A 27,167-nucleotide genomic window follows, 5' to 3' on the forward strand; every position below is an offset into this window, starting at 1 on the left:
CCTCTTTAAGGCATATTTCCCATACAGGCAAAATTCTACTCAATTAAATGGAAAGTCTGACTAAATGGAAAGCGAGGAGCATGGATCAGAGCCTAAAGCAACTGAAACAATCTCAACAGAGAAATGGTAAACTCATTAGTAGCTAATAAAGCACTTCAGCTAAACAGTGGATTAAAATAAAGGAAGAGACTTACTGGATATGGAGGTATAAAGGGCAAAAGACTTGAGGCTAGTCATTTCTTTTTGTCTGGTTTCCTCTACACTGCTGTGAAAGATGTGTTCCCAGGCATAGAGTTTAAGGAGCTTAATGCCCCGTAGCATCTCATTTGTCTTCTTCAGTCTCTCATTGGAGTACTCCTGCAACATTTACACATGTTTACTTGAAGAGTATAATTAAAGTATCTTGCCCCTAACCACAAGGATCACACAAAAAAATTATGCACCCCTTTATAATCAGTCAGGTATTCTTTAAAGTTCTGTCCATTCAGATGTTTTGTTGTTTTTCATGAAGGTGATCTTCCTTAGAGGTCAAATGAGAAGGCCTTTTTTTGCACTCCTAAGTTGTATAAATTATACTGAACTTTACTCGGTCAGCTTTCTGATCACTGCACGGCAGCCTCTCACAACTTCTACTGTCCAGCACACTGGCTGGATTTTCAACAGTCACACTGACAGCACACAGAGAAGACCACACTATGCCAACAACCTAGACTGAGTGCACTGCTCTGCCCGGTCAACATGATATGGAAACAACAGCACCAGCCTTCAAAGCAGCAAGACCACATTGGCAAGAAGCTGTGATCCTGTAGGGAACCTTCAGTTTGAGCAGGGCCAGCTGGCTCAGGCAAAATAGTACACTGGTAGAGTTATACTCCCAGCAAAGCGTAACTGGAAGCTAGGAAGCTATGCTGCTTCCAGGTTTCAGACTAGCTCAAGGACCTTTGTACCACACTACGCTGCACAGTGGAGACGTTTCTAGCACAGACATTTCTAGCTCCTCCCATCTGCAGGAATCTCTAGGTGATGCTAAATGTCTGCTTGGATGCTATAGGGATGAAAACTGTCTACATTTCTAGAAGGGTATGTACCATTGATGTGAAGGCATTAATTTTCACACAGGAAGGTACGCAAAAAACTCTCATTACCACACACGATTTGTGGTAGAAGAAGATTTCAGCAAGTTGTCTGGCTGCATTATAGGTTCCTGTGGTTTTCTTGGCACTGCAACAGCTGCTGAAAGTGAGGATAAAGTTCAGAGCAGCTAGGCATGGCAGTTCAAATGAACCAAGGTAACTCTCAGCAGCGATACAGGAGATTCAAACTAGACAAGCCAAGTGAGGGACCAAGGAACAGCTTGTGACTGCGCAGATTTCTAAACTTTGATAGATTTTCATAGATATGATGTATCTAGGGTCTGAGTTTGGATGCAGCATTCCTACTTCCTTTCCCCCTAAATAGCTTGACCTGCACAATTCATTTACTTGTGCACCATCTGACTGTAAAAAGCTATTTCAGTTAATGATTACTGACCATCCAAGTTAGAAAGATTTTTAAGCTCTTTTGCTGTTACAGAAACACATACTTGTTAAAAAAATATAAACCCCCAAAACTGCATCTTTATTGCTTACACTTAACTTTTCACGGTCTTGAACCTGACATTCTAGAACATTACGAGAAGTATGAAAAGTGGTTCTTGGTTAACGTCCATGGTTACCTTCATAATTCCAATCACAGATCAACGCCTACCAGAGGTGACATTTGTCTAATGTATGAGTTTGAAGACACTTACCAATGTACTTCTCTGGGCCTGTGAGAGTTTTGTTGCTACAAAGTACTGAACAGGAGCAAGGATTATGATTACTGCCGCTCCAATTAAGGCACTGATCCCAAGAAGGTAGTAGAGCAGAAGAATCCCTACAATTATCTGTTGGAAGAAAAGTAAATGAGGGGAATGTTTGGGATAACTTCACTTTGGGTATGCAACACAAAGACCGACCACTGGACAGCACATTCAAAAACAATGGCCACGCAGTTAAATCTACCCTCAAATGCTGTACGTTCTGCATTGCTAGTACTGCAGGGTTTAAACAGCCAGGATATTCTGCCAGAGGACTAAATACACCATACACCCCCTCTAGCATTCCTTCCTAGCTTGTGGATTCTGTGCATTTTTACTTCATGGACTCCCCATTATGAAGGCAGTTGTACAGATTTGCGTGTCTTCTATAATACAACTCTCACAGCTATTTAAAATAACACAGATACATTAAAAAAATCTTTAAATAAAATTTAAAACTTATTTTAGAATACTTCCCAGTAACACATTGAGATATTCCTTTTACAATCACTATTAAATATTTTTTCGCATTGGCCAGACGATGTAGCATGCATTTTCTTTGCCATACATTTTTTTTTTCCTTCTTTGATATTTAAGCATTTTTACTTTGAGGAAGGAATTACCTCTCCCAGTTTGATCAGAACTCACTAGTGCACAACACATGGGACTTCCACAAAGAAGGAATGCTTCTTTGCTTACTATAGAAATTAATATGAAATACTATTAAAAATAAACTGATCTTCTAAACGCTAACATGACATTATTGCTGACAAGTACATAAAAAAAAAAGGAACATCAAAAATCTTATTGACAAGAGCCCTTACTTCAAATAAACTCTAACATAAACTTGTAAGGAACTGTTAAGGGATGCACAGCACCAGATTAGCAATGACTGTTAAAAAAAAGGTTAGAGAAACAGCCTAAGAAAAAACCATTTGTCTTTGGACAAATAAGATTCTACACAGCCACAGTCTGGATGGAAAGGGATACTGTAGGCAGCTCAATAAATGCAAACAACATCATACAAGCTCCCAATGTTAATTACCACTATACTATTAACTGAGTCCCAAACAATCTGGAACATTGACACTCTATATATTTATTAGTATAAGCTGATAATTAATCAGAAGAGCTAGTGATAGAAAGTTAGTTTCATACATCATTTCCCTTAATTAAAAAAAAAAAAAATTTGGAAACTTCCTTAAGGAAGTATTTACATGCTTTCATAATCCTCATAGAAACCCTGTCCTCCATCATTGCAAAGCTCAGTAGTCATACACCCATCCATTCCCACACAGATTTATGGGAATTGCATTTTTCTGTGAAGAAAAACAGATCCCCTGGTTTCCACATTTCCATCTTCACATTTTCATGAATTTAAGGCACACAGAGAGAAAATTAATATTCCCTCCACCCCCCCACCCCCTTAACAATCCTTTGATGCCTCTCTACAGATGAACTAAACGTGACTCTTAAAATGAGTCACAGTATTCACTTAGGAAACATGTAGTAACATGAAAGTAAAGTTTTGTTGCTCTAATAAGAGCGAAGGCTAAACTGCAAAATAAAAATCTTTTAGTGACCAGTAAGTGAGCAATCTACTTCCATCTGAAGACAGGAAACCCATGAGTCTATGAAGCCAAAGAAAACTTTCAATGTCTCTGTCAGACTGCCCTGGCAGAGCTCCCCTCCAAAATATGAAACGGTCTTGGTGTCTATAGTGCAAGCTATTCATTCCCAACTGCTTCTTCGTAGGCGGGCAATCCAGGCACATAGAATATAGGAAAGCATTGAACAATGCACAGTTGAGATATTCAGAAATACCACGTCAATGCAGAACAGTGACACCCTGCTTTCCCTCATTACTGGTTAATTGTCAAGGACATCATGGGACTGACTGACTTTCTGGTTCTAGAAATAGAGCCTCAGCTTCTCACATAGAAAAGAGGAAAGCTGTTCTAGCTATTGGATCCTGAAGGGGTTGTGAGCTCACGACTGCTTTCCCTGCCCCCATCCTGGCTATTTAAAGGCTCAGTCTTTGCAATAAAAATCCTATGTTTTTACATTAGAAATGGTCCCATAATTAAAGTTTATGTTCATCATGTATGAGACAAAAAAATATATTCTTCATGTAAGTATGTGAATGGTTGTATCTAAACAGTGCTGAAATCTGTAAACACTACTGCAGGCAATTCTGTATTTACCACACCACACGCTACACAATCAAGAATAAACAGTATGTAGATAATATCTGAACTGCTGGAGGGCAGTATCTGGCAGATGGGAAGGCTCTCATAATATTCCTGAGAAGGTAAGTATTATATTTTTTTAAAACTGTGTGATGAAAACTTCCTTTTCATCAAACTCCCAAGGCTCTTACCTGCCAGAGACATGTATCACAAGCAAGAAACTCACCAATAGCTCTGGTTATTTTGTCTTGATTATTTATTGAAGGGAGAAAATACTTTCAGCTAGAAACTGGTTTGTGTCCAGTTTTGAAAGAGACAAAATGTCCTTTCATTACAACTGTAATGAAGGAGAGCTATGAGAATACAGGATTTTGTAATAATCACAATGAAATCAAACAAGGGTGTTTATAACATGGAGGCAGGGGAAGCCTTTACAGGGCCTCATTTTGCTCCCAGGGTTTGAGCCAAAACCACCACGGGGATCTTTCAACTGATGGGCACCCCCAGGTCTCTTTTCATTGGTTTCAATAGCCTCCAAACAGTAACTTACGGCAATGATAAAGCTCCCATTGACTCCAATCAGAGGAAAGATAAGGCTGAAATTTTCTGGACCGTACAGAAAACCTAACTTGTTATGAATGGCTGGGTCTCATAGTCAAGGATAATTACAAAACCCAGGTTTTTTTCAGCAGGTGCTGAAATGCTGATTATTAGGTTAAGAGCTACAAAACAATTAAAAACCTGTTTTAAATAACAATAAAGCTCATTCAACTTTTTACTACCCATTTCTTGGGCATTTAATAATTGCTTTCACTGCCTCATAAAACAAGGTACTGAATGAATGTTGTGGAATTATTTTTTCGAGAAACTTCTGGAACCACCACAACTCATACATGGTGCAAAGCACCATCCACAGAACAGAAGGATACTTTGACACTGACAGTCCCTATCTGCTAAGGAGTATCGCAGGGTCAATTTTAATACAAATATAACCATATCTTCAAATGACTGTCAGGAAATCCTCTTCCCCACTCCCAGCTTTTTCCTGTAGTATTCTTATATGCTCAACATCCTATAGAAGAAAACCACTAGCATGAGAAGTTGATGGACAAAGGCACTCCTAAACTGTGTTAGAAACTGACTGGAAAAACAATCTGAAAATACAATCTGCATTTGCAGTGCATATATAGTCTCATGGAAATTATTTCATTTTTGAGAAAAAGCAGACAACCCAAAAGGCAAAGCTGCTGGGTAGATTACTTGCAGCTTTCTGACTTCTCCATCAGCCAAATTAGCTCCTGCATAGTGCTGGGACCAGAACACCTTTGTGACACGAACACAATGGAGTTTTTAATGACATTTTTGAAAATAAAAGATAAAGATTTTGAAAATATTCAGTGAATTTAAACTCTGCTGCCTCTTTTGTTTGTATTGACTTCTAGCTTTGAAACATTCTCTTCAAAAATACACCAAGTAGCTGGAAGAAAGCAGAAAGAATTGCAGGGTACTGCGTTAATATCAGATGGAACTATGGGCTTTATTGTGAGTTTTCTCAAGAAATTCCTGAATGGAAAGGCAGGAGGTTTCTACAGTTTCGTTTATGTCCTAGCTCTTCCAAACTAAGCAATTTGCAATTTTCCACTGTCAGCAAGGGTGAACTTTGAAAAATGATCCAAGGTTGTACTGAGATTGCTCTGACCTCCTACTACTCTCTGTCTGTTCTACACTCTTACTAGCGTAAAATTAATCACATGGCCACGCAGTGAGACTCACCACTTCACAGACTCAGAGGAACACTACCTCCCCGAAAAAAAGACTAGTTTGCATCAGACCAGTTTTTTGGCGGCTCTGCAAACTCACGTGAAACAATGCACAGTCTATAGAGCTGGAACAATAAAAGAGGTAAAAATACTGTGTTTCCATGTCACACATCCCATACCAATTCCTGTTTCAGTAAGGGAACAAGGTTAACTTTAATTTAAATCAGTTGTGAAAGTATCCTCTGAGACAGGGCTCTGCTTCCCTCATCTTAAAGACTTGATAAGACAAGTTGTATTTCATGGGGCATTACATATGCTACAAGGCATGGAACCAGGAGTCTCCAGGCAATGGAGCATGACTCAGAACTGTGATCTGCTCTGTCATTCACGTTGGAAATGAGACCGAATGGATGAGAGTGGTATTTAGAAACACAAGATCAAAGACGCTAGAGGGGATAAAGTAGGAAAACAATTCTATATAACAAATGAATCTGTAGAATTTTGTACACTAGCATTTGTCACCCATGAAGCAGCAGTAGCTTTAAGAGACATCCAAAGGATCATCTCTAAGAATCATGTATTTTAAAAACTTGCTACTTCCCTTGTCTTCTTCCCTTGATTCAGAAGACAAAGGATCACAATACAGAACTCCCCTATTGTAAATAATTGGATGCACTGGAATAGCAGAACCTGCTGCATCCTATAAATTCTTGTTACAAATGCAAAGCATGCTTGGCAGCAGTCAAGCTCCTAATACAATCCTAAATACCTGCAGCCCTGTCACAGATGTGAAATATATTACATACAATGTTTCTAGATAATATCAGCTTTAATATTATTTCAAGTAAAAGAATAAGTTTAATACCTCTACCTTTGCAAAATTCATAAGCAATCTCTACATACTAATGCACATTAATAATAAAAGCCCGTTCAATCTCCTCACCTGTACTGGCATAGCCCAAAGGTTAGGGCAGAGGAAAAAGAACCACATCAGCTGATTTGTGTCTATGGCAACCAGGTTACAGATCTGGCCCGCAGTCATCTCCCCCATAGACATGTTAGAGGTTGAAAGCTGCATAATTTTATTGTATATTTTTGTCTGGAAGAGAGATCAAAAGGTGTTAGCAAATAGAAATAAAATATCTAGCTCCACCTCAAGCACAGGTGCACTCCAGCATGCTGAGGGAAAAAACATTTCCAGTAACTTGAATGAAAAGCTTAAAGTTTCACTTTTGTGCTACGATGAAACATTTTAAGCTCTCTTCTTTTTCATTCACCAAAAGCACAGTGCATTTAGGTATATAATGGTTGTCTAAGTACTCCCTTTTTGCATCCCTGTGGATCAGTAAGAGAATGAAACCTTTACTGCCCAAAAGGTCCAAGAATCATTAGTAGCTCTGATTTATACTCCCAACTTCTCCATACAGCGCCCTTGCTGTAAGTGGTGATAATAAAATAACATAGTATTACATTAAATATGTAATAGTAATTTTATAATCCTTTTCATTTTTCTCTGGCAATTAATCCAGGTCCACTCAACCTCAGAACCACATTCCTGGCTGAGAATACTGTTACATTGTGGCTGGAAAGCTCAGCCCCATTACAAAGTTTAATTCTCAGACAACCAATGTAACAGGTCCCATTCTGCACTGAATTAAGTAGTTGCCTCCCTGTAGAGTCAGGCACCATGAGGAAAAATAACAATACAAAACAATCAAAGTGTACTTTTACCAGCTGGTCTGGTAAAAGACTACACAGCAATGCTCTGCAGTCATGAGACTCAGCTGATAGGAGGCACCCTGATTCAGTAAATGCCTTTGAATCAAGTGCCAACTGTCCATCATGAATCATAAAGCCATACAGGGCACATCAAACAAGTGCAGGTTTACACAGGGGAGGAAAAGAAATAAAAGATTTAAAGAAAATTAAAAAATAATAGGAAAAAAATTGTATGAAAATACTGGCACAGAGCCTGCTACTAACACTAGTTCTGCTGCTTAGAGTGATGGCTAGAAATTTTACAGTTTGAGCAGCCCAACTTCTGGCGTTATCTGGGCCTCCGTAATACCCAGCATAGGGAATATAAAGCTTTTCTTAAAAAAACCCAACAGAAATGCCAAACAACTGATGGGAATGTAGCTCTGTTTTCCAACTATTCCCCTCTTACACTTATTGTGGTCCATGTATTTTTCAGTCAGCAGCAGTTCTTCCACTTGATATGAAGACATTCATTTTTTTAATATATATTTTGGGTCACATTTTTATTTCTTTAGGAATTTTCTACTTCACCCCAATAAGGGAAAAACAGTGGATGGAATCCAGAAATCTGGCAGCTGACAAGTCCTTCCAAGCGTAAGATCAAAAGAAGATTAAACCATTAGGCTGCTATTGAAAGCATCCATCTATCACATGGACTCTACGTAGTTCAGTGGATAAATAGTGTAACTCATAAGGCTGGCTTTTGAGCTGTCAGAGGGTAGGTTTCAGCCAGTGCACTTGGCAACACCGCACTGTAATTTTACACCTAATTCTCTCCCTTGTAGCCACAGATCTTCGTAAACTACAAAGAACTCTGACCTGCTGTTCAGTTATACAATGATTACAGAATCCATTTTGCCAGTCTTATGTTCAATAATTACAGACTCCGTAATGTCTGGTAGATTTTGTGGCCTGACCTGTGGAATAAGACATTACTCCATGAATTGGGAATACAACCTATCTTTTTGTCCAAGGTACGTTTACAAGACATCTTAAAGCTGCTATTACTTACATAGGATGCTACTAAAATGCACCTTTGAGATGGGAGAGGTGCAGTTCAGAACCTAGGTTCTTTCAAAAGTTAAATTCTGTTTTACTGCCAGCAAATTTATTCTCAAAGGGAAGGTGAAATACAGCATTATATACTACAAATAAATGTTTATAGAAAACCATCAAATAAGATGCAGATGAAAGAATGGAGGTCTAAGTTAACACAATCTTTAACAGAAATGGTAAAATTCAATATGTATCAGGAGAGAAATGTTTCAGTAATTAACAATAATTTGTATTTACAAATATACATGATTGTATGAAAATAGGTTAATTAATAATATATCGGCTACCTGTATTGCGCCTCTCAAGTTGATTCCTGTTTCAATGGCAACATAGTACGATGCTTGGAGAAATGTCCTTTGCAATAGAAGGGCAAAAAACAGGAGTACAGCCAAAACATAAGCATTGGACAGGAACTCTTGAGATGAAATAAAGAAAACGCCAAGAATTTTAGTCTAAAAAAAAAAAAAAAAGTAGAAATCAGGTGCAATGGTAATTTAATTATCAGTTTTGCATGTTTAATAAGCAGAGAGAATCACAGTTTATTTTATTACTTTGAAAGTGCTCTCAACCTGACCTGAAACCTCATGGTTTATCAATTCAAGGGAACAGTCATATAATGTGCCAACTCAGTAAGCTTTATTTAAATGAAGAATGACATTTCTAGGATTTCTGACATCCTTCCAAAACTCACGGGCACTTTAAGTAACTCCATACAGTCGTTTGCTAAAAGGTCTGCACTGCCCATTCTCAGAAAGTACTTGTTAATGTCCTTCAGAAAACGAATCTTCTTGTTTTAGCATTTCAGATTACTGAACACTAAAAAAAACGACCTTCATAACTTGTCAAAACCACATCCTTCCCACTCTGGGAACAATGCACATTATTTTGGTTTGCAGCATCCAACAGGTTTGTTCAGCATTTTTATTTATGGTCATTACCTCCTAGCAAGTTCATGAGATCACCAAAGTGGATTTAAAAGTATGTCTGTGGTTTACTGGGAAAGCAGTGCATTTATTCTAGTTTATGTTTAACAAGACGACACCTTTGGCACCACAACTGGTTGAGATGTTGGCTTCACCTTGGGAAGCCTTCTGAAACTAAAATGTCTCTGTCTTCCTCCTCCTCCCCTCGGCTCATTCAAAATTTTGATTGCTGGCTCATGCTGCCCTTAAAGGTAAAATTAGGAAGAGGTCTCTTCTGTTCCCTCTCGGTGGGCTGCTCGTTATTTACACTCCTGCTGTATTCCTTACTCAGCGCATTAATTATTGCCTACATAGTTTCTTTGCAGTTGACATTTTCAAGAAGGCTCTAACACTTAATAAACCATCTTTCACAAACTCTGTACATTTTTATTAGATCTGATCTGCACCTTACAACTATCTGTCTATAGAAACACCACATGACATGTTAATACAGAAGCTAAACTTAGTTTTTGAGAGCGTTGCTTTTGTAAGACGAGGCTGAGCCAGCTGAAAGAGGAATGGAATCCATCCTACCCCTAACTGAACCTGGGCTACTCCAAGCTGCCTGCTTCTGCTTCTTACTGTGCACTAGTTTGGGAACTTAATGCAACTCTTCCTTAGTCAATTCAAATCATAGGAAAAAGAACATCAGCCCAGGAAACAGTATCTGCTATTTTTCTTTCAATTTAATGGGTCAAATCAGACCATAAAAGTGTTCAGTCAGTGCCAGAGTTAGAGCAAAAGCGGGAACAGGAGCTGGTGTGACAGGGAAGGTGAAAGGAGGGAGAGCAAGTAATTCCAGCAGTGGTGACCCAACAGGTTGCCACTACTTCTTGAGGAACCAGAGCCTTAGTGTATTTTTTCCATCTCTTTTACTCCATCTTTTAACATTCATGATTACTCCTGCCATTGCTCCAGTAGGCACACTATCTAACCCCTTGACACGTGTGGGGTAATTTATAGACTTAAAAGCAGAGATATGTACACTTAAATTGGCAAATAAGTAAACAAGATAATGAGCAAAACAGCTTTTCAAAGAATCCTTGGTTTTACTTCAGGAGAAGAATGCACACTTAGCAGAACACATTCAGTACAGGTTTCCTGACACAGTGCCTCCCACACTTCACACAACAACATTCCTTCTCATGAGGTGAAACTAGTCTGACCCGCCCACACAACAGTTTAACCACTTTTTGAGGTGCCTAGGAGGTCATTCATCTACATCAAAGCTTAGTTCTCCACAAATACCTGATCAGTTTCAAATGAACTGTGGTAGACTATTCTTCAAACACGGGCCAAATTAAGCAGCCATCAAAGGACTTTTATCTACTATGCATCACAGACTTGTGTAGACTTCTTAGGTTTACTCCCTTTTCTCACTTATGTGGCAATTGTTACAACCAACTGAGATTCAGACCAAGGCTGGACTCAAAAAAAAATCAAGTATGATTCCATTCCTGTAAAACTTTATTCATGCAAATGCTCCTTATTTCCACAACGAGGCATCTTAATAATTATATACTACTTCTATGGAGTATACAATTTGGTAACTTAGAAGAACATGGAAAATTCCCATCAGTGACACAACAATGCTAAGTTTCTTGCATTGAAAACAGGGAATAAAAACTAGTTCATTCAATAATTTGTTTTCTGCTCTCATAGGTAAATTGTAAGACACTAGTATTTTCCAGTTCATCCAGGTACTTTGACTTCAACTCCATGTACATAAACATTTCTGCAGCCTCTAAGGACATAGAACCAAACACGAAATTAGCTCTCAGAGAAGCTGTCTGAAAAAGTATTCCAGCATATGGAGTCCTCAAAGTCAAATCAACAAAATGCAAGCAATAGGTAGGCATACTTCTCTTTTTGAATCTGTATCAAGCGCAAAACTCTGAACAATTACAGTACAGGTCAGCAATTATCTCCAGATAACGAGACATTTAACCACAGGTTTAGTTATTTGTACCTTAAAGGGGTTTTAAGCCCTAAATTATAACTTATTCCATAACTTATTCAAGTAGCCTGCAGCAGAATTAGATACTATAAGAAATCATGGTACAGTGAGTGTCTCTTCCAGATTATTTACAGTCTTACACATTCATCTTTTCAAATTAGGCCTTCGATCCTTGCAAGATATAACTGGCTGTAAATTTATTCTTGCTATAACTCTGAAGAACAAAAAGGAAGACCCAAGGCTCTACACTGAGCCTTGGAAGCTTTAGAAAATGCATCACAGGTCCAGAAAATCAAGCCTTCTCCTGTGCTACCTTTAAGGCCCTGATAGTGGAAAAAGAAAAGGGAAATTCATGAATTGGCCAAGTCTATGGCCAATTTAGATGCATCCAATTTATCTTTCAGGCTCTTTAATATTTAGGCTCATAAGCATAAAGCATAAGACACACAGAAGGTGGAAGAACCACACTTGGTGCTCAACTGTGCAAGTTTAAGAGCTGCCTATTGTTTGCTGTGCAGTGGGATATACTAAAATAAAAAACAAAATGCAAAAGATTCTATAACCACAAAACTTAGTGGTTTTGGAAAAGAAATGAAATAAAGAAAAAGCACATTTGGGTAAAATCAGGATCTTTTACATTTGTAATGTTTTCACCTTGGACATATCTTGCTAATTTGCAACAGTGAGAATCTCTCCTTTGAGCTACCATTTCTCAGATTAGCTATTATTTTCATAAATCTTCACTGGGTTTTCTTTTAAATTCAATACAAGTGCATCCAGAAAAAAATGGCATCTCTGTAACATGATGAAAATTAAAACAAGCTTCTAATGAACGCAAAGCTAGAACAACCTGTAAGTCTGTAACACTGGAAGATCCCGATTGTCAAACATAGTCGCATGACAGCAAAGAGTTACAGATTATGAAGGTTACAGATTATGCTGTATAACATCAAGGGCAGTAACAGAAGCTGCACAATTTCAGTGCTCCTCTACACATACACCTGGCCACCACTGCTTATCACTGCAGCTGATACTACTTTTTACTGTATGTAAAAGAATGCCATTTTTTGCACAACCATGTTTTGACAAATCATGCTTTACTAGCAATGAGATTTTGGTGCAGCGTTGATTCAAATCAAAACAAGATATACTAGATAAATAAAGAAGAGAAGGGAGATTGATATCCTCATCAGTTCTTCAGTACTCAACTTGAGAGAAAACGAGGACTTAAACATTATATATATAAACATCACAAACTTGGTGAAAGCACCAAGATCTTTGCTGACTCTGAGATGCAATATCAGGTCATTATGGTCTACAAAGTCACTGAGCATCTGCGTGCTTAAGCTATGATGTTTAAGTACGTTTGTCAGCCTGCAGCAAACATAAGGAACTAAGGGAACATCTACTGAACCTTTTGCATGTAAGACAAATAACCTTGTCTGAGAAGTTAATGGAACTAATTAGTCGTTCTATTTTCAGAAACAGCTTTGAAGACATTCAGTGTCCCACCTCCCTGATGACTTCAAGAAAATCTCACTTTTTAAAAGTGACGGTAGGCTCTGGACAGTAAAAGGCTGCGAAAAGGCCGCTGTTAAAATATAGTCCTAAATGTCAGTACCGGAACCTATGACTTCTAGAGTTTTTTAAATAAAGTCTATAGGATTGCTCTATCATTTGAACGTGTTGTATCAGCACGTATTCCTAATACTGGAACTGCTAATCCTAACACTGCAATGAAGAAGATATTACCACCAAAATATAAAGGTTATCACTCCGTCAGTCTCTTCTTTGGTGTGAAATGATTAACACTCAGAGAAATTCATATCATAAGAACGTTCCAGTGTGGCCATAAATATTGATACTGCAGTTATAAATACACATGAAGAGCGTGACAGAATTTAAGACCCTGTCGTGCTTTGACTAACTGTGGCGCTAACTAAAGCAGTTAATACTGTCTGTGACATCCATGTGATCTCCAAGTTCCAGCTCCATGGCAGTTTATATCTGTCACAAATGGACTGAAGAATAAAGCGAATATTATATCTCTTTACCTTCAGCTTCAGAACAGAATTTGTGTTTGAACAACACAGTTGACTGATTACAACATCTCCTCAATCTCAACTATTTAAAATGAAGAAATGTCACTTTAAGGGATGAATAAAAGATACTCTCCACTGTACTCACAACTCTGGTTTTCCGATCCAGCCCTGCTGTATGGCAAACTCAGCAGCACGTCAGAAAATATTTCCCCCAACTTATCTTTGCCTTCATAAGACAGTGTTTTAGAAGTCTTGTTTCCCACACCTATGTAGCTCTTTGGCAAACAATTAATAAGGCAAGGTTCTCCTTTTTGAGTCATTACAATTAAGGATATAACGTTCTTTGCAGCAGAGTTGGTGTATTTTTTTCCCAGAGCAGATGCAGTTAGGTAGATATGTGCATACATGTGGGAGTTTACTTGAACACAGCAGTCTGTTTACAGACGGTTTGACTAAACAGTCTTCATACATTTTAGAAAGATAGTTCATCTAATCCAGCAAAAGCAATTTTCACATGTAAAGATAAATAGCTTCTTACTAGAAAAACAATGTGCATAACAAACCAGGTCAAAACAGAAGGAAAAGCCTCCGGCAGACCTTTTTAGGAAAGGTAAAAACCACCCTTAAGTGTCAGTCATGGACTATCACCATCAGCAAATATTGCTGTTAGGTGATCCCAAAAAAGCGGTATAAATGACAATAATAATGAGGCTACCACTTAGCTTGACACAGTGAGGATGTCATGGTTGGATGGGGCTCTGTTTAGGGCATATCTGGACCAGAGCTGAGCATTTTTCACAGAGAAGCACTAGCTGACACTTTAAGAGCAAAACTAAACAGGATAATTCATAAATTGTGATTCAGTGCAATTTCAGCTCAAACAGTGTTCCAAACAAATTATCAAGCTTCCACAAAAGCTTCCACAGTACTTTGCTGCAACAGGGCCCTAGAGTCTTAATTTCTTCATTTCCTGCTTCAACTGGTTTCCATTAAATCTACTTGCTATATTAAAATTTCTAAATATTTGGATAAGGACTGCAAAATGGATAAACAATTAACTGTAGCCTGAGGCCTTTGTGAAATTTTCTGCAACTCATATGATGTATTTCAATATTTACAGGGGATCTAATCCACAGTGTACCTGAGTGAATGCATATGTTTGCACTAGTGTCAACAGACTTTGGAAATCAAGTCTGATATCAAACAATACACAAGCTGCAGAAATAAACTGATCTTTGTCAAAGAAATCCATCCTGAGTGACCTCACCTTGTAATAGGAAGATGCTCCCCAAGTCTTTTATTTTTGGGGTTTTTTTAAGTTAACCAAGTATGTCTGTTTCTTCTTGGGGAACATTCATTCAAGTATTATCCTTTCAAAATACATTTCAGTTGATCTTTCAAAACCACACCTTCCCAAAAACATCAGTGGCAATTCTTTGTCACTGTTAAATTACTTGGCATTTTTTTTTTTTTTTTGTGATGAAAAAAGCCTGATCTAGTCCTTTTAGACATTACTAGTTTTTGGAAAGAAAAAGCCAAGCCTATTAAAAAGTTGCTTTTTTCCTTTCTGAAAAGCACTCGGTCACACACTTGATTTAATCTCAAGATCATACTAGTGAGATTCTGGACATACTTCACCACTATGTTGAATAAGGTTATTTTGCAGAATGCAAGCCTGTGTATACACAAGGGTAATGCATTTCACTTCCTGTCGAAGTACAGAAGTGTATTAAAGGCACTACTTACACACTGTCATTTCTAGCATTCTCAAATACATTGCAGAGTCACTTTCTTTACTGAGGCCAAAAAACGATGTAGTCATAGCGTTACTTTTTGACTGCTTTATTTTTATCATATTTTGACAGTACCTGTGGGCGGATGGTGTTATTTCCTTTTCCAACATTGTGAACAATCCCAGAGATGCAGAGTGGACCAGCAAATCCAAGCAAGTCAGCCAGAATACGGAATGTGCTACTGAGAAGTAAGGGTCTTCCAAAAGCACAGCAGAGAGCACGCCATATTGATCTGGATCCTTGTGGAGATGATGACCTTTTGTTCTGTTCAGGAAAAAAAAAAAGTAATTAGAAAGCATTATGTTATGTATTAGCCTCAGGTCTGACAAATTATTGGTATTTTTACGCCCGATTTAACTCATTGGAAACTAATTGCAATCTATGAGCTAGACAAGCACAAGACTTACAACTCCTATTTCACTTGCTTTTAGAGTGAGAACAAAGCACTAATTTGTAGTCTCCTCCACTTCATAAAAAGAAGTGTTACTTCTTTTACCTTTAATAGAGATCAAATAAACACATTGCTTATTGCTTGCTGGGGGACAAATTTAAAAAAAAGCGGGAGGGAAATGACAGGTTTTGTGTTCCTGAGGACATACAGAGTGAAAAATTGTACTCTTTCTAGATAGGATGCAAGAGACTTCCTTAATCCTGAATACACGGAGGTCCCACCAGGGAGTGAAGCAGAATCTGAGCTTCGAGCACTTCAGCCCTGAATTCTCCCACAAAGTGTAACTGGAATACCATGGAAAAAAATAGCCCTGTGAGGACTCACTAATACTGACTCTGTAATTTAGTGATTCCAGGGTCTTATTTAGGAAGACTGATAATGGTGCTCAGTTAATATAGTCCATAATTACTTTCCACATAAAAATAGAGGCCATTTGACATGCATTTAACCAGTAATGTGTTTGACACACAGGTTTACTTAGAGAAATCTTACTATTTGTATGAGGTACAACTGAATACATTACCTCTTAACATACAGAAAGCCACACTAGTGGATATATAAACAGACATGATGCAAGTGGAATAACTTTATATCATGCTCATAGCATAAGAAGTAATGAAAAACATAAGCACTGAGTAAGCAGATGGGCATAATTCTATGCTTTGCATACCTTCTGCGCTTCAAAAGCCTCATTAAGGCGAATGTAATTGGTCAAAGCTCTCATGGCAATGGGAAGCTTGCCTATGGTTTTCAAGTCTATTGGTTTTTTATGGGCAGTCTTGATAAACGTATTCATCCACCAGTATGTTCCTTTGGACAACAAATTCACAAATGGCTGTAGGAATCGAACGCCAAGGTCCTGGAGATCCTCAGGAGGTTTAACTTCTTTAGGAGTTTTGAAAAAAACATATCTCTGAAATTCAGAAAAATATCAAAACAATTACACACAATGCATAGAAAATAAAAGTCTTCAAAGAATAGGTTAGAGATAAAGGACATAGCAGGTAAACAACCAATCAGTCTTGGTTTCTCAAAAGTACTCAAGGAATTCAGGCATTCAAATTCAATCAATACAGTAACCCAGTATCCTCAGGTACTGAGGAAAATCGAGAGGCATCCAGTCTAGAAATAAATCAGCCTAAACATTCACTATTACTTTGTTTACGGGACTAAAGTTTGCGTACTTGTAGGAAAAAAATACTCACCTTAAGTATCATATAGTACAGCCTCAGCCTCTCATTCCAAGTTCTAGACAGAGCAACATAGGACATACTAGCTCAGGAGGCACAGCCCTGGGGCTATCACAGTGATTCCCAAACCATACTGCATCACATTTAATTATCTCAGAACAGGGAGCTACCTGTGCTGTCCTGAATGCGTCTGGGAAACCACTGAACTAGAGGGTGCATATGACACTAACAAATGCTTTCATCGGCTTAAATGCTGAAAAAGCAAGGGCAGACTGCTGATGATTTCCTGCTGTCAAGAAAAAAACCCAACGTTTTCAGACATTGTTCACTTTTGGGAATGAAAAGCGAAGCATCTCAAAAATACTTTTCTTTCTGAAAGTATTCAATCACATATTTATCCATTCTGTACTCGTGACTGTATCTAAAATCCTATTAATCTTAATAGGATTTCTGAATATGTTTCACTGCTATCTTTTCTCCAACCATAGTTGGAGAAATATTCACAGATCGTAGGAGAAAATAGTGATAGGATTGGGAAAGGCCATCTAGATGAACAATGGGAACGGCAGAAGAAAGGGAGACAGTACAGCTGTGACTGAAAGTCAACCAAGTCAACCCTCTGTCTTCTGGAAGAAGATGGGCAGGAGAAAAAAGGTAACGAAATGCCTGCTGTTCTGCTAGCACAGAGGCCTCACCCTTTATTTTCATTTTCTCTTTCCCCTTTCCTCAGCAGTGGCCAACTCTCAACACAACCCAATCTCTTCAGCAGCCACAGCAACAAACCTGGCTCTCCAAATTCTGCCATAGACACAACAGGCAGTAAAAAAATCCATACCACTGGCTAAATGATTCTATGCAAAGACATTCTTTAATAATTAAACCTAAAGAAATACAACATAAAAGATAATGACAATAAGCAATGAGCATTTTTTATTCTTCTTTGTGTCCTATAATTTCATAGTAATTAAATGTCATTTAATTAAGCAGTTCTATTATGAGGTCTACAAGCAAATGTCTCTGATGTCATAACTGAATTTCAGTTTTCCCACAAGCCAATTCACTGTTTTACATTTACAATACAAATACTGAGTGTCCAGCATTGAGGGTTTTATTACACTTTCTTTCAAAAATGTTACTGAAAAAGCTGCTTTTAGACATAATTTTGCTCTAAGTTACCAAATAAACATACAGACACATAAAATCCCCCAAGAAAATCACAAAATAATAAATACGCGATACAGGTAACTCACATTGCTGAACGCATTTCTGGAAAGAGCGAGGGAAGCACCAAGAAAATTTACATGGAAATTTTTCATTCCATCCTGAGACTAATTTTCCTTTGTGCACACAGTTAAGTGAGGGACAAGTAAGGGGAGGAACTTTGGCATTTATCTATCCATCAGTCTCCAAAGCCATCTCTCAGTTCGGATTATGACTGCAGACACCACAGAGTGGAAATGCATACACATAGAGGAGAGGAGAACTACCAGTACGATCAGAGGGCTGGAGCACCTCCCAGATGAGGGCAGGCTGAGGGAGTTGGGGTTGTTCAGCCTGGAGATAAGAAGGCTCCAAGAAGACCTTACAGCAACCGTCCAACACCTGAAGAAGGCCTATGAGAAAGCTGAGGAGGGACTTGTAGTGATAGGATGAGGGGCAATGGGTATAAACAGGAGAGGGGCAGATTTAGACTAGACATAAGGAGGAATTTCTTCACAATGAGGGTGGTGAGGCACTGGCACAGGTTGCCCAGGGAACTTGTGGATGCCCCATCCCTGGAGGTGTTCAAGGCCAGGTTGGATGGGGGTCCTGAGCAGCCTGGTCAGGTGGGATGTGTCCTGCCCAGGGCAGGGAGGTTGGAATTAGATGACCTTTAAGGTCCCTTCCAACTCAAACCATTCTATGATTCTATAGCTGGGAGGCTATATAGCAAGCCCAGCTGCCCCAGCAAATCGCTAACTGCGATTGTCTCCTGGAAAATGAGAGATGTTATTTCTGCATCTAATGTATTCTCTGATGGAACAGACAATCCCTTTAATCCAGTCTTCCCTTTCACCAGAAATACTTGTTTCTGGTAACTGAAACTGTGAATCATAATAGACATTTTGAAAGCAAGCTTGAAAAGATTAAATTCATCTTCATCTACAATGGAAGCATTTTTATAAAGTATGGATTTATCTGGCCTAATAAAATTGGATTACCTCAAATCTCTATTTCTAATTGGATTTTTCTCTCTCCTTTAGAGATGCATTTCACACCAAGAACCCAGGAAAGGGGAATAAAGAAAACAAAACCAAACAAACAACAATTAAAAAAAACACAGAAAGAGACTTTTATAATACTAACTTACCCTCACTCTGATGACATTGATTTCTACAGCTAGTAGCATTCCATATAGAATAACCAGGAGTCCTGTGAGGCAAAATCGAAGCTGAGAAAATCCAACCCCATTATCACAGAACTTTACGAATTTGATGGTTTTAGTTACAAAAGCTAAAGTCCAGTAGAACAGCAGTACTACGGGGGGGTAAAAAAAAAAAGAAAAAGTTAATCAGCTCCACAGTTGCAGAAACATATAATAGCAGTAGTAAATATTCATTCAGAAAAAGGGTAACAATATTATAAAAAAACCCAAACAGACAGGAACTTTCTCATGTCAAAACAGAAGCCTAACTCAATTCCACAAATATGAAAATATTAAGATTATGCTAGTTCCCTATACCTTTCCTTTTAATTTGGTGATATGGGAAAGTGTCACAAAGTGAAGTCTGCTGAAGGAAATTTCCATCTGTTGTAAACACGCGTCCACATGATGAATTCAAGGGAAGGAGTTACCCAACAAGTGAAAGTGGCTGTGACTAATGTTCTTCAAATTTTCTTAATGCTAAAGGATTGTTACGATTTTAAATTGAAGGAAAATTGTTCTCATTCCCTCTACAGGTCTCTGGGATGCAGGCAGAAACAGGTAGTAAAATATTTTCTTCTGCTCTATTGTTTAACACAAATTCCATATATGTAATTGATAACACAGATACACAGGCATGTCAAGGAAGGATGCCCTGGCATTTGTAGAATACAACTTCAACTTTTTAGAGTTCTACTGAATTGCCTAAAGTGCTACTGCCAGTTATAGATAAATGACCCTTGCAGTAAGCTCTGGTAACTCAGAAACACACTCTGTGCCACACCATAAGCCAGCTTGTGCTGCCCATTCTTAAGAAAATGCCTTCTAGGGTTATGTTCTTTTACATGAAGCTTTCACTGCTGCTGTATCTGCCACAGTGCAACAGCTGGAACGTGTTCTAACTGCCAAGAAAAACGTGGATATGGCTTTCTGAGTGTCTTGCTGCAACACCAGAGAAAGCCTTCAACCAAGACATTAGCAACTGTAAGCTTAACTTACAAGTACAGATAATCATCAGGAAATTGCACAAATTTCAAAGAATTCATGGTGTTCCAGCTACCCTGAGGCACCCTAGAAAGCCCTGTGGGGATGAACCTTGGGTCTACCCTTTCCAAGCAAAACTAAATTCAACATGGAGAGTCTGTATGGGATTTGGGGCTGCCAATCCTGCCTCTGTAGAGAACAACTTCAAAACTAATTTAAATGAAGACTCATAATTTTCTCCTACTGTTTCATTTCTGAGGTTTATTTATCTATAAAACAAATAAACACTAACTCAAAAAACAGTGCAATCAGATGCTACCATTCAACTACATATTCAGTATGAAAACCATTTTAAAATGTGTCCTCCTACGTTCTGCACCTTTTTTGCAAAACTGTGCAAAGAAAACTAAAAGTAGCATTACCAGGAGAGCCACCTACTAAAGTAAAGAGTGCAACACTAGAAAAGCAGTGCTTGTTGAAATAGAATTACAGGTCAAAACCATACAGAGAAACCCAGATTCAGACCACAGTGTTCTAACTGTTTAGACACTCAGCTGAGAACCTGGGCTCAATTAGTAGCTTCAGAGGAAAAACATTCCAAATCTTGTCATTTTTTTTGATAAGAGATAATACAAACAACTACTTCAAAATAGCCCACAGCCTGGGCATAAAGCTGAACTGCAGGATCAGTACAGAAACTTTGCATGCTTGTCTTGCATGGCACAAGTGAACATGCTAATCCCCAGGTCTGTCATGGCATCTGCCTCTTGCTTGTTTATGAAGAACTACAAATGGACTTGGTTTGTTTAAGGTACAGAGTGAAAAAGATTTTTAAAAAGAAAACTTCTCAAAGTTTCACAGGTAGGAAAATTTTAGCCTGTTCAGAATTAATAAACTGTTAGGTGGAATTTCACTGATACTCAGAAGCAGCAGAAGATCCCACATCAGGTCATTTCCTTTACTCTGTGTGTATTATTAGGTCTTCTTTGCAACATTTTACTAATGAAGAACCTCCTTTCCGTTTCCTTTTTCATACACTCAGCAAAAAGTTTATCAACAACTTAAGCTTTTCCTTATGGTTTCCATTTACCTCATTTGTGTTAGGCTCTATAAGAAAGCTGCTTCATGGCCACACTGCACTCTAGTGGGTTGATAGCTGAGTATAGGTATAGTTTAACTCTCTCATACTCAGTAATTTGCCTGAAGTTGTCATTGCTGAGTCCCAGTTGTTAATATAGAGTAGCTGCAATTAGCATTGTAAGATGACAATCCTCACAGTTTAGATAACAATAAATGTGCGCAGTCAAGAATAAAGGATGGAGATTTCCCAGAAATGTCTGTCTTAGATTCTCTCACAAACACAGGACAACAAAGCCAAAAATAAAATAAACGTCTAAGACACTTATTGCGAAGACTTCAGATAAAAATTCAAATCAGACCAAATAATTGGGAAAGAGTGTGGTAGTCCGATTTTCTTTTTTTGCCCGAGTTAGCCATTAAGCTTAGATTTTCTAATGGAGTCTATTCCTTGGAAATTCTTGCAAAAAGAAAATTCATAATTATTAATTTTAGTATCAGTAGTACTTACTTAAGTGTTGGTTTCCATTGGTATAACTGTTTACTATTCAAGTATCATCCAGAGCTCATCTAGCATCAGTGCTCCAAATACTAAACAAAATTGTCATAAAAATCTCTACAGAGAACGGATTATGCAAAAAATGGGTAATCAACTACCAGCTGTAAATTTGTGCTACCCTTCTCAATGACTTAACAGCAGGAAAGTGGTAGTGACATTAAATTATTAAACACTGCTTTATACATATGAAATAATGGCAAAAAAAACCCCCAAACCTCAAGAAAATTACTTCTTGCTTTCCATGGGTGATTGTAACAGGCTAGCAACACTTTCCTGAGCTACAATATCTAGTGATGTGAGAAGGCACTAAGGAGACTATTGACTTATTAAAATTTAACTGAATGACCACATCTGGTTATGAAAACCAAAAAAGACCCTACTTAAAAGAAGGGTACAAGAAGAAAAACTGTCCCAAAGGAGAAGACATAAATGTCGCCAAGCCTGGAGAGAAATCTGAAGTTTTTGAAGAGGGATGACCTCCCCCCACAGGAGTTACAGGCTCCTACAGAGAAGGATGCTTGCTTACTACAACATAATCTTCAATATTTAAAATCTTTTTTAAATCTAGTTGTTAGTGACTTTTTACCACCTGACAAAAACTAGAACAGAATGCTAAGACAGACCTACAATAACGACTTTTTCCTAGGAAGCCTTCAGCCCATTGGATCCTAAGGACACCATACACAACGCTAGCAGAAGTTAGAAGTGTTGAAAACAATTAGCTGTTTCAGAAAAACTCCGAACTCAGTCAGGTAATAGCAAACAGCAAACCAGAATACAGGTGTAGCTTTATCCATATAAGCCAGCACCAAGAATGCAACGACCTGTCACAGAATGAACAGACACACAGCACAACAGACACACTTCCAAGTGTTTTAAGTTGTGAGACATACCGATTAACAACTTCGGAAAATTGGATGTTTCGATATTGTGGTAATAGACAACTGATGTGATGGCTGCCAAGAATGCCATCCCGGCCGGCATGTACAGGTGTAAATGGCGCGATTCTGAAACCCTTAAAAAGAAAAAAGTGAACATCTATTAAAACAACCCCTCTCAGCTCCCTTTGTTTCCCTTTTAATTTATGAACTGTATCCTGTACCCAGTCCTGATGCATGCAGAGTGAGTTATGGATGTAAAGCTCTCTGATTTTCAATTGGATTTATGCTCCTAAATCACAGAGTTGAATTTCAAATTCCTCCCCTGCGTGTACTCCTATTTCCTACTGAAATCAGTTGGAATGTTGTTTAAATTGGGATAAGCAGCTCAGGTCCAAAATAAGAAGAGTTAATTCAAGCTAAACTGGTTTGGAAGCTATCCATCAAAATACATGGATAAGACCAACTGACAGCATAATTTAAGATTTTTCCACAGAAACTTTTTGTGAAAATGTTTAATTTTCTTTTTCCATCTCGGGACAGAGAACAGCACTACTGCATGAGAATTACTTTCAGCAAGTTCTGTTTCCAGTGGCTGCAAACCAACAACCAAAACCTACGAAACAATCATATACTTTAAATTTTGTCCTACAAAACAAAACTTTCCTGACACTTTGCTTCAGGTAACAGCGGATTGAGTCCTGGCAACTACAGTTCTTTAGGAATATGGGAATTGACGGGCAATGTTGTTGGATTGCGCAGAGAGGGGTAGAAGCATGTTTCCCCCCTTTTTCCTCCTACTCATCATCTTCTCCTCCTCATCTTTTCTTTCTTTCACAGAAGTAATGGAGCAGCCCATGCTGACAAAAGGTACAACTCTTTCTTCCAGCCAGCGTGGGGAGAAAAGGCACCAAGAGGAAGTCTTCAGGGCACAAACACTCAGAGAAATCGACACTTTGCCCTCTAATCTCATGGAAAATAAATTAGTGTCTCTGGATTTGTTCTTGCTGCAGCAAAAGCTACCTTTGTGTAGTTTGGAGAGACAAAAGGGACTGTGCTATTAGGAAGCCAAGAACAGAACATCCCACGTGTCCAACAGAGCTCAGAAGGAACATTCCCCAGATCTGTGCCTAGGAAAGGAAAGCCCTCCCTCACATGGACATTGTGGTGAAGTCTGAAGTGCTGGCTGCAGCCACGCTGACAACCTGTGGCGTGAATACTTACCTCTTATTGTTAACAATGAGTTGCATGAATATACAACTGAATGAGAAAAGATTCTTCAGTCTCTGAATTCCTAGTAACGCCAGGGGATTTTTGCACAACAGGACTGAATCCTCAAGAAGGAAAAAACAAGCAAGAGGAACAGATTTCTTCAGACAGCCTAAGCTTCAGTAGGTAATACTGCAGGAGCAGGAATATTTTTTTTAAGTTTATTTCACAGACAGAAGTTGCTGGAATTTCCCTATAATCGTCTCTCCAATAGACTGCCTATATTGCTGAGGTGCCAAAGCCTCTGACACTCAATTGCTGTCAAAAGGACTTACCTACACAATGCATTTTGGTCTTAGAAAGCTGATGAATCTCAAATCTGCTTTTATTCTCTAGAGCACTTGCTAGCCTGTGGAGTGCTCAGGAGACAGAACTGTGGGTTGGCACTCCCCCAGTATAGCTAGGAGCTTTCATTCCCATCAGGTGACACTTATTACTTAACAGCAGTGCTCTGAGTCAAGTTAAATAGCAAATAAACATAATGAGAGGGACTGCTAAAAGCAAAATAAAACAGAAAACTCAAGGCAGGCGGTTTTACTTTGAGCATCCTACACCCTGGTAAGTCCAAATAAGCATGAGAAAAATTTTTTTTTTAAAAGCTGGCACCAAGAAACATCCTATTTATATATAAGTTTAAGAGAAGTTATAATAATAATGATGATATCAGCTTCTACAGCAGAATACTGCAGTGCGTTTCACACTGGTTGGTGGACAGTTCTTATACTGATGGCTAAACAGAAAGGCTTTTTCATATCTGGTAGGGAGCTTCAACTCTGTAATCCTTGGGTTCCAAATTCATAACAGTTATGAAAATCTGACCTTTCTTTGGAGGAAGACGATCATAGTCATTGTTACACAACATCATTTTTTTCATGATAAATAACTCTCCTGGATCACTTGTTTCACTTGGAATAATTTCCCCCACAGATTACTGTTTAATGACAGCTTACGTTGAATAACAGATGATGGATCATGCTCATATGTGAGCTGCTCTGCTGGAAATAACAGATCAGCCATACTGCACAAGCATCAGAAGAAACTTTATGGTGCAAGATAAGGCTCAACAGATGTACTTATTTTATTATGGTGAAAAGAACGATACACTACTGTGCATGTGTGAGTTCTACCTGCGTGAGGACTGTAGGACTGGCTCCTCGGACATAAAACATATCACAAAAATGTCACCATCTGCTTGAATTGTTAGTATTTATCTATGATTGCTCCTTGGAAAGATAGTGTCATTGACCCGAACTAAAAATTTTAAGGTCAGTTGTGTGTGTATGTACATACTTGGCAAGGTCTGTGGAATTTCTGATACAAGGTCTGTAGGTTAATTACCAAGAATACGGATTATATATTTATAACCACAATGAATATGGTCTAGATGAGAATTTAGACAGGGAGAAAATACATACCCTGGAACCTTTAAAATGTTTAGCGCTGTCAGAAGGTAGACACTTACCCATCAGACACTATGCCCTCTGCAATTTCACACACCAGCACAAACAAGAGGATAAAAGTCAGTATCCAGCGTAAATTGTGGCCAGGAAAATGAAGCCATGTGCTATGATGTATATGTACTTTGGAACTCTGACTTCCCCATCCTAAACAGGAAAAGAAAATGATAAAGAGCTTTCTTAATGACAAGAGTGACGTACAAAGCTCCTGCATACAGAAAAGCATATGCATAACAAATTACTGTACTGAAGTTGGCACAATTGTGTGGTGAAATATGCACATATTTGAATATTTTCGGAATTGTGCCGTCACTGCTTAACTTCATGCAGAATAAAATCAACAATCCAGGTAGGACACAGACTTAAATTCCTATACTATTAGCAACTTACTATTAAGAAATTACACTTTAAGTACTTTTCGAATATACTAACAATTTAAATTAGCAGCAAATGAACATTTTGACAGATAAGCACACTCTAATAGACACACTATTTCTTCACTTCAGTGCATTTAATTAAAGAATTTACACCTTATCTTACAATTTTTCTTAAGGTAACTCGTTTTCTTCATCTAGGTAAAACTCGGCAATGAGAGAAACCAGCCAGCCACACAACCCCCTAAGCAGTTTTTCAGCTGACCTCGTTTTAACAGCTGTGCTGTTATTTTAGCACTGAATCACTTCTGATGAAGAAAAGCGTGTGTTGAACCACGCAGCTCCTGCCACGGCCATCCAGAGGACAGGCTGCGGAGAATGGTCCTCAAAGCAGTGACAGCCATATGCGTTAAACCACTGGGCCACCTACTGGTAACCCCATTTTTATGTTATCAAATAATACCCACTGCGGATACGGCAACTTACAGCAGCCGGCCAGCTGGACTGGGGACGGCTGGAAGTGCTGCCCGGCTGCTCCGGACATTGATAATGTCCAAATTACTTGCCAGGTTTTATGGTTTTTTGTTTTTGTTTGGTTGGTTTTTGTTTGTTTGTTTGGGGGTTTTGTTTGTTTTTTTTTGTTTTATTTTTGGTTTTTTTTTTATCTTGGAGTGTTTTTGTTTGATTTTGGAGTTTTTTGGTTTGATTTTTGGGATTTTTTGTTTGATTTTGGGGATTTTTTTGTTTGATTTTGGGGTTTTTTATTTTTTGGGGTTTTTTTTTGTTTGATTTTTGCTTTTTTGGTTTGATTTTTGGGTTTTTTTTGTTTGATTTTTTTGGTTTTGTTATTTTTTTAATTTTATTTAACTTTTTATTTTTTTTTTTCCCCGACAGCACATTTATTTTTTCTTCCCACGCTGCCCATCAAAACCTGCAGGCAAATCCTGCAGCATCCAGGCATCCCCCGCGCACGGGGATCCCCGGTCCCCGGGAGAGGCGGTGACCGGAGCATCCCGGGGCTCGCCCGGTGCAGCCTCCCCGCAACCAAACCAGGCAACCACGGGGGAAGGTGGGGGTGGGAGACACGCAGCAAAGGAAGACAGAAGGGAAAACGGAGCACACGCCACGGGGAGGGAAACCCACGGCACGACACAGCGAGGCAGGGGCGAG

General features: G+C 38.6%; 1 protein-coding gene across 2 annotated transcripts in view; it reads right to left on the reverse strand.

Moving 5' to 3' along the window:
- The window catches only part of ABCC8 (ATP binding cassette subfamily C member 8), a 77,280-nt gene that overhangs the window by 49,667 nt on the left and 446 nt on the right, over positions 1–27,167 (reverse strand). For both annotated transcript variants that reach the window (XM_054067250.1, XM_054067251.1), the window contains exons 2-10: positions 25,629–25,770; positions 22,913–23,034; positions 19,346–19,512; positions 16,476–16,718; positions 15,430–15,618; positions 8,888–9,052; positions 6,730–6,885; positions 1,790–1,924; positions 195–357 (exon numbers count right to left, since the gene is read on the reverse strand). In XM_054067250.1, coding sequence (XP_053923225.1) covers positions 195–357; positions 1,790–1,924; positions 6,730–6,885; positions 8,888–9,052; positions 15,430–15,618; positions 16,476–16,718; positions 19,346–19,512; positions 22,913–23,034; positions 25,629–25,770 — 1,482 coding nt within the window. The remainder of the gene's footprint in view (positions 1–194; positions 358–1,789; positions 1,925–6,729; positions 6,886–8,887; positions 9,053–15,429; positions 15,619–16,475; positions 16,719–19,345; positions 19,513–22,912; positions 23,035–25,628; positions 25,771–27,167) is intronic.

Source organism: Cuculus canorus, chromosome 5 (assembly GCF_017976375.1).
Source record: "Cuculus canorus isolate bCucCan1 chromosome 5, bCucCan1.pri, whole genome shotgun sequence".
Lineage (NCBI taxonomy): Eukaryota > Metazoa > Chordata > Aves > Cuculiformes > Cuculidae > Cuculus > Cuculus canorus.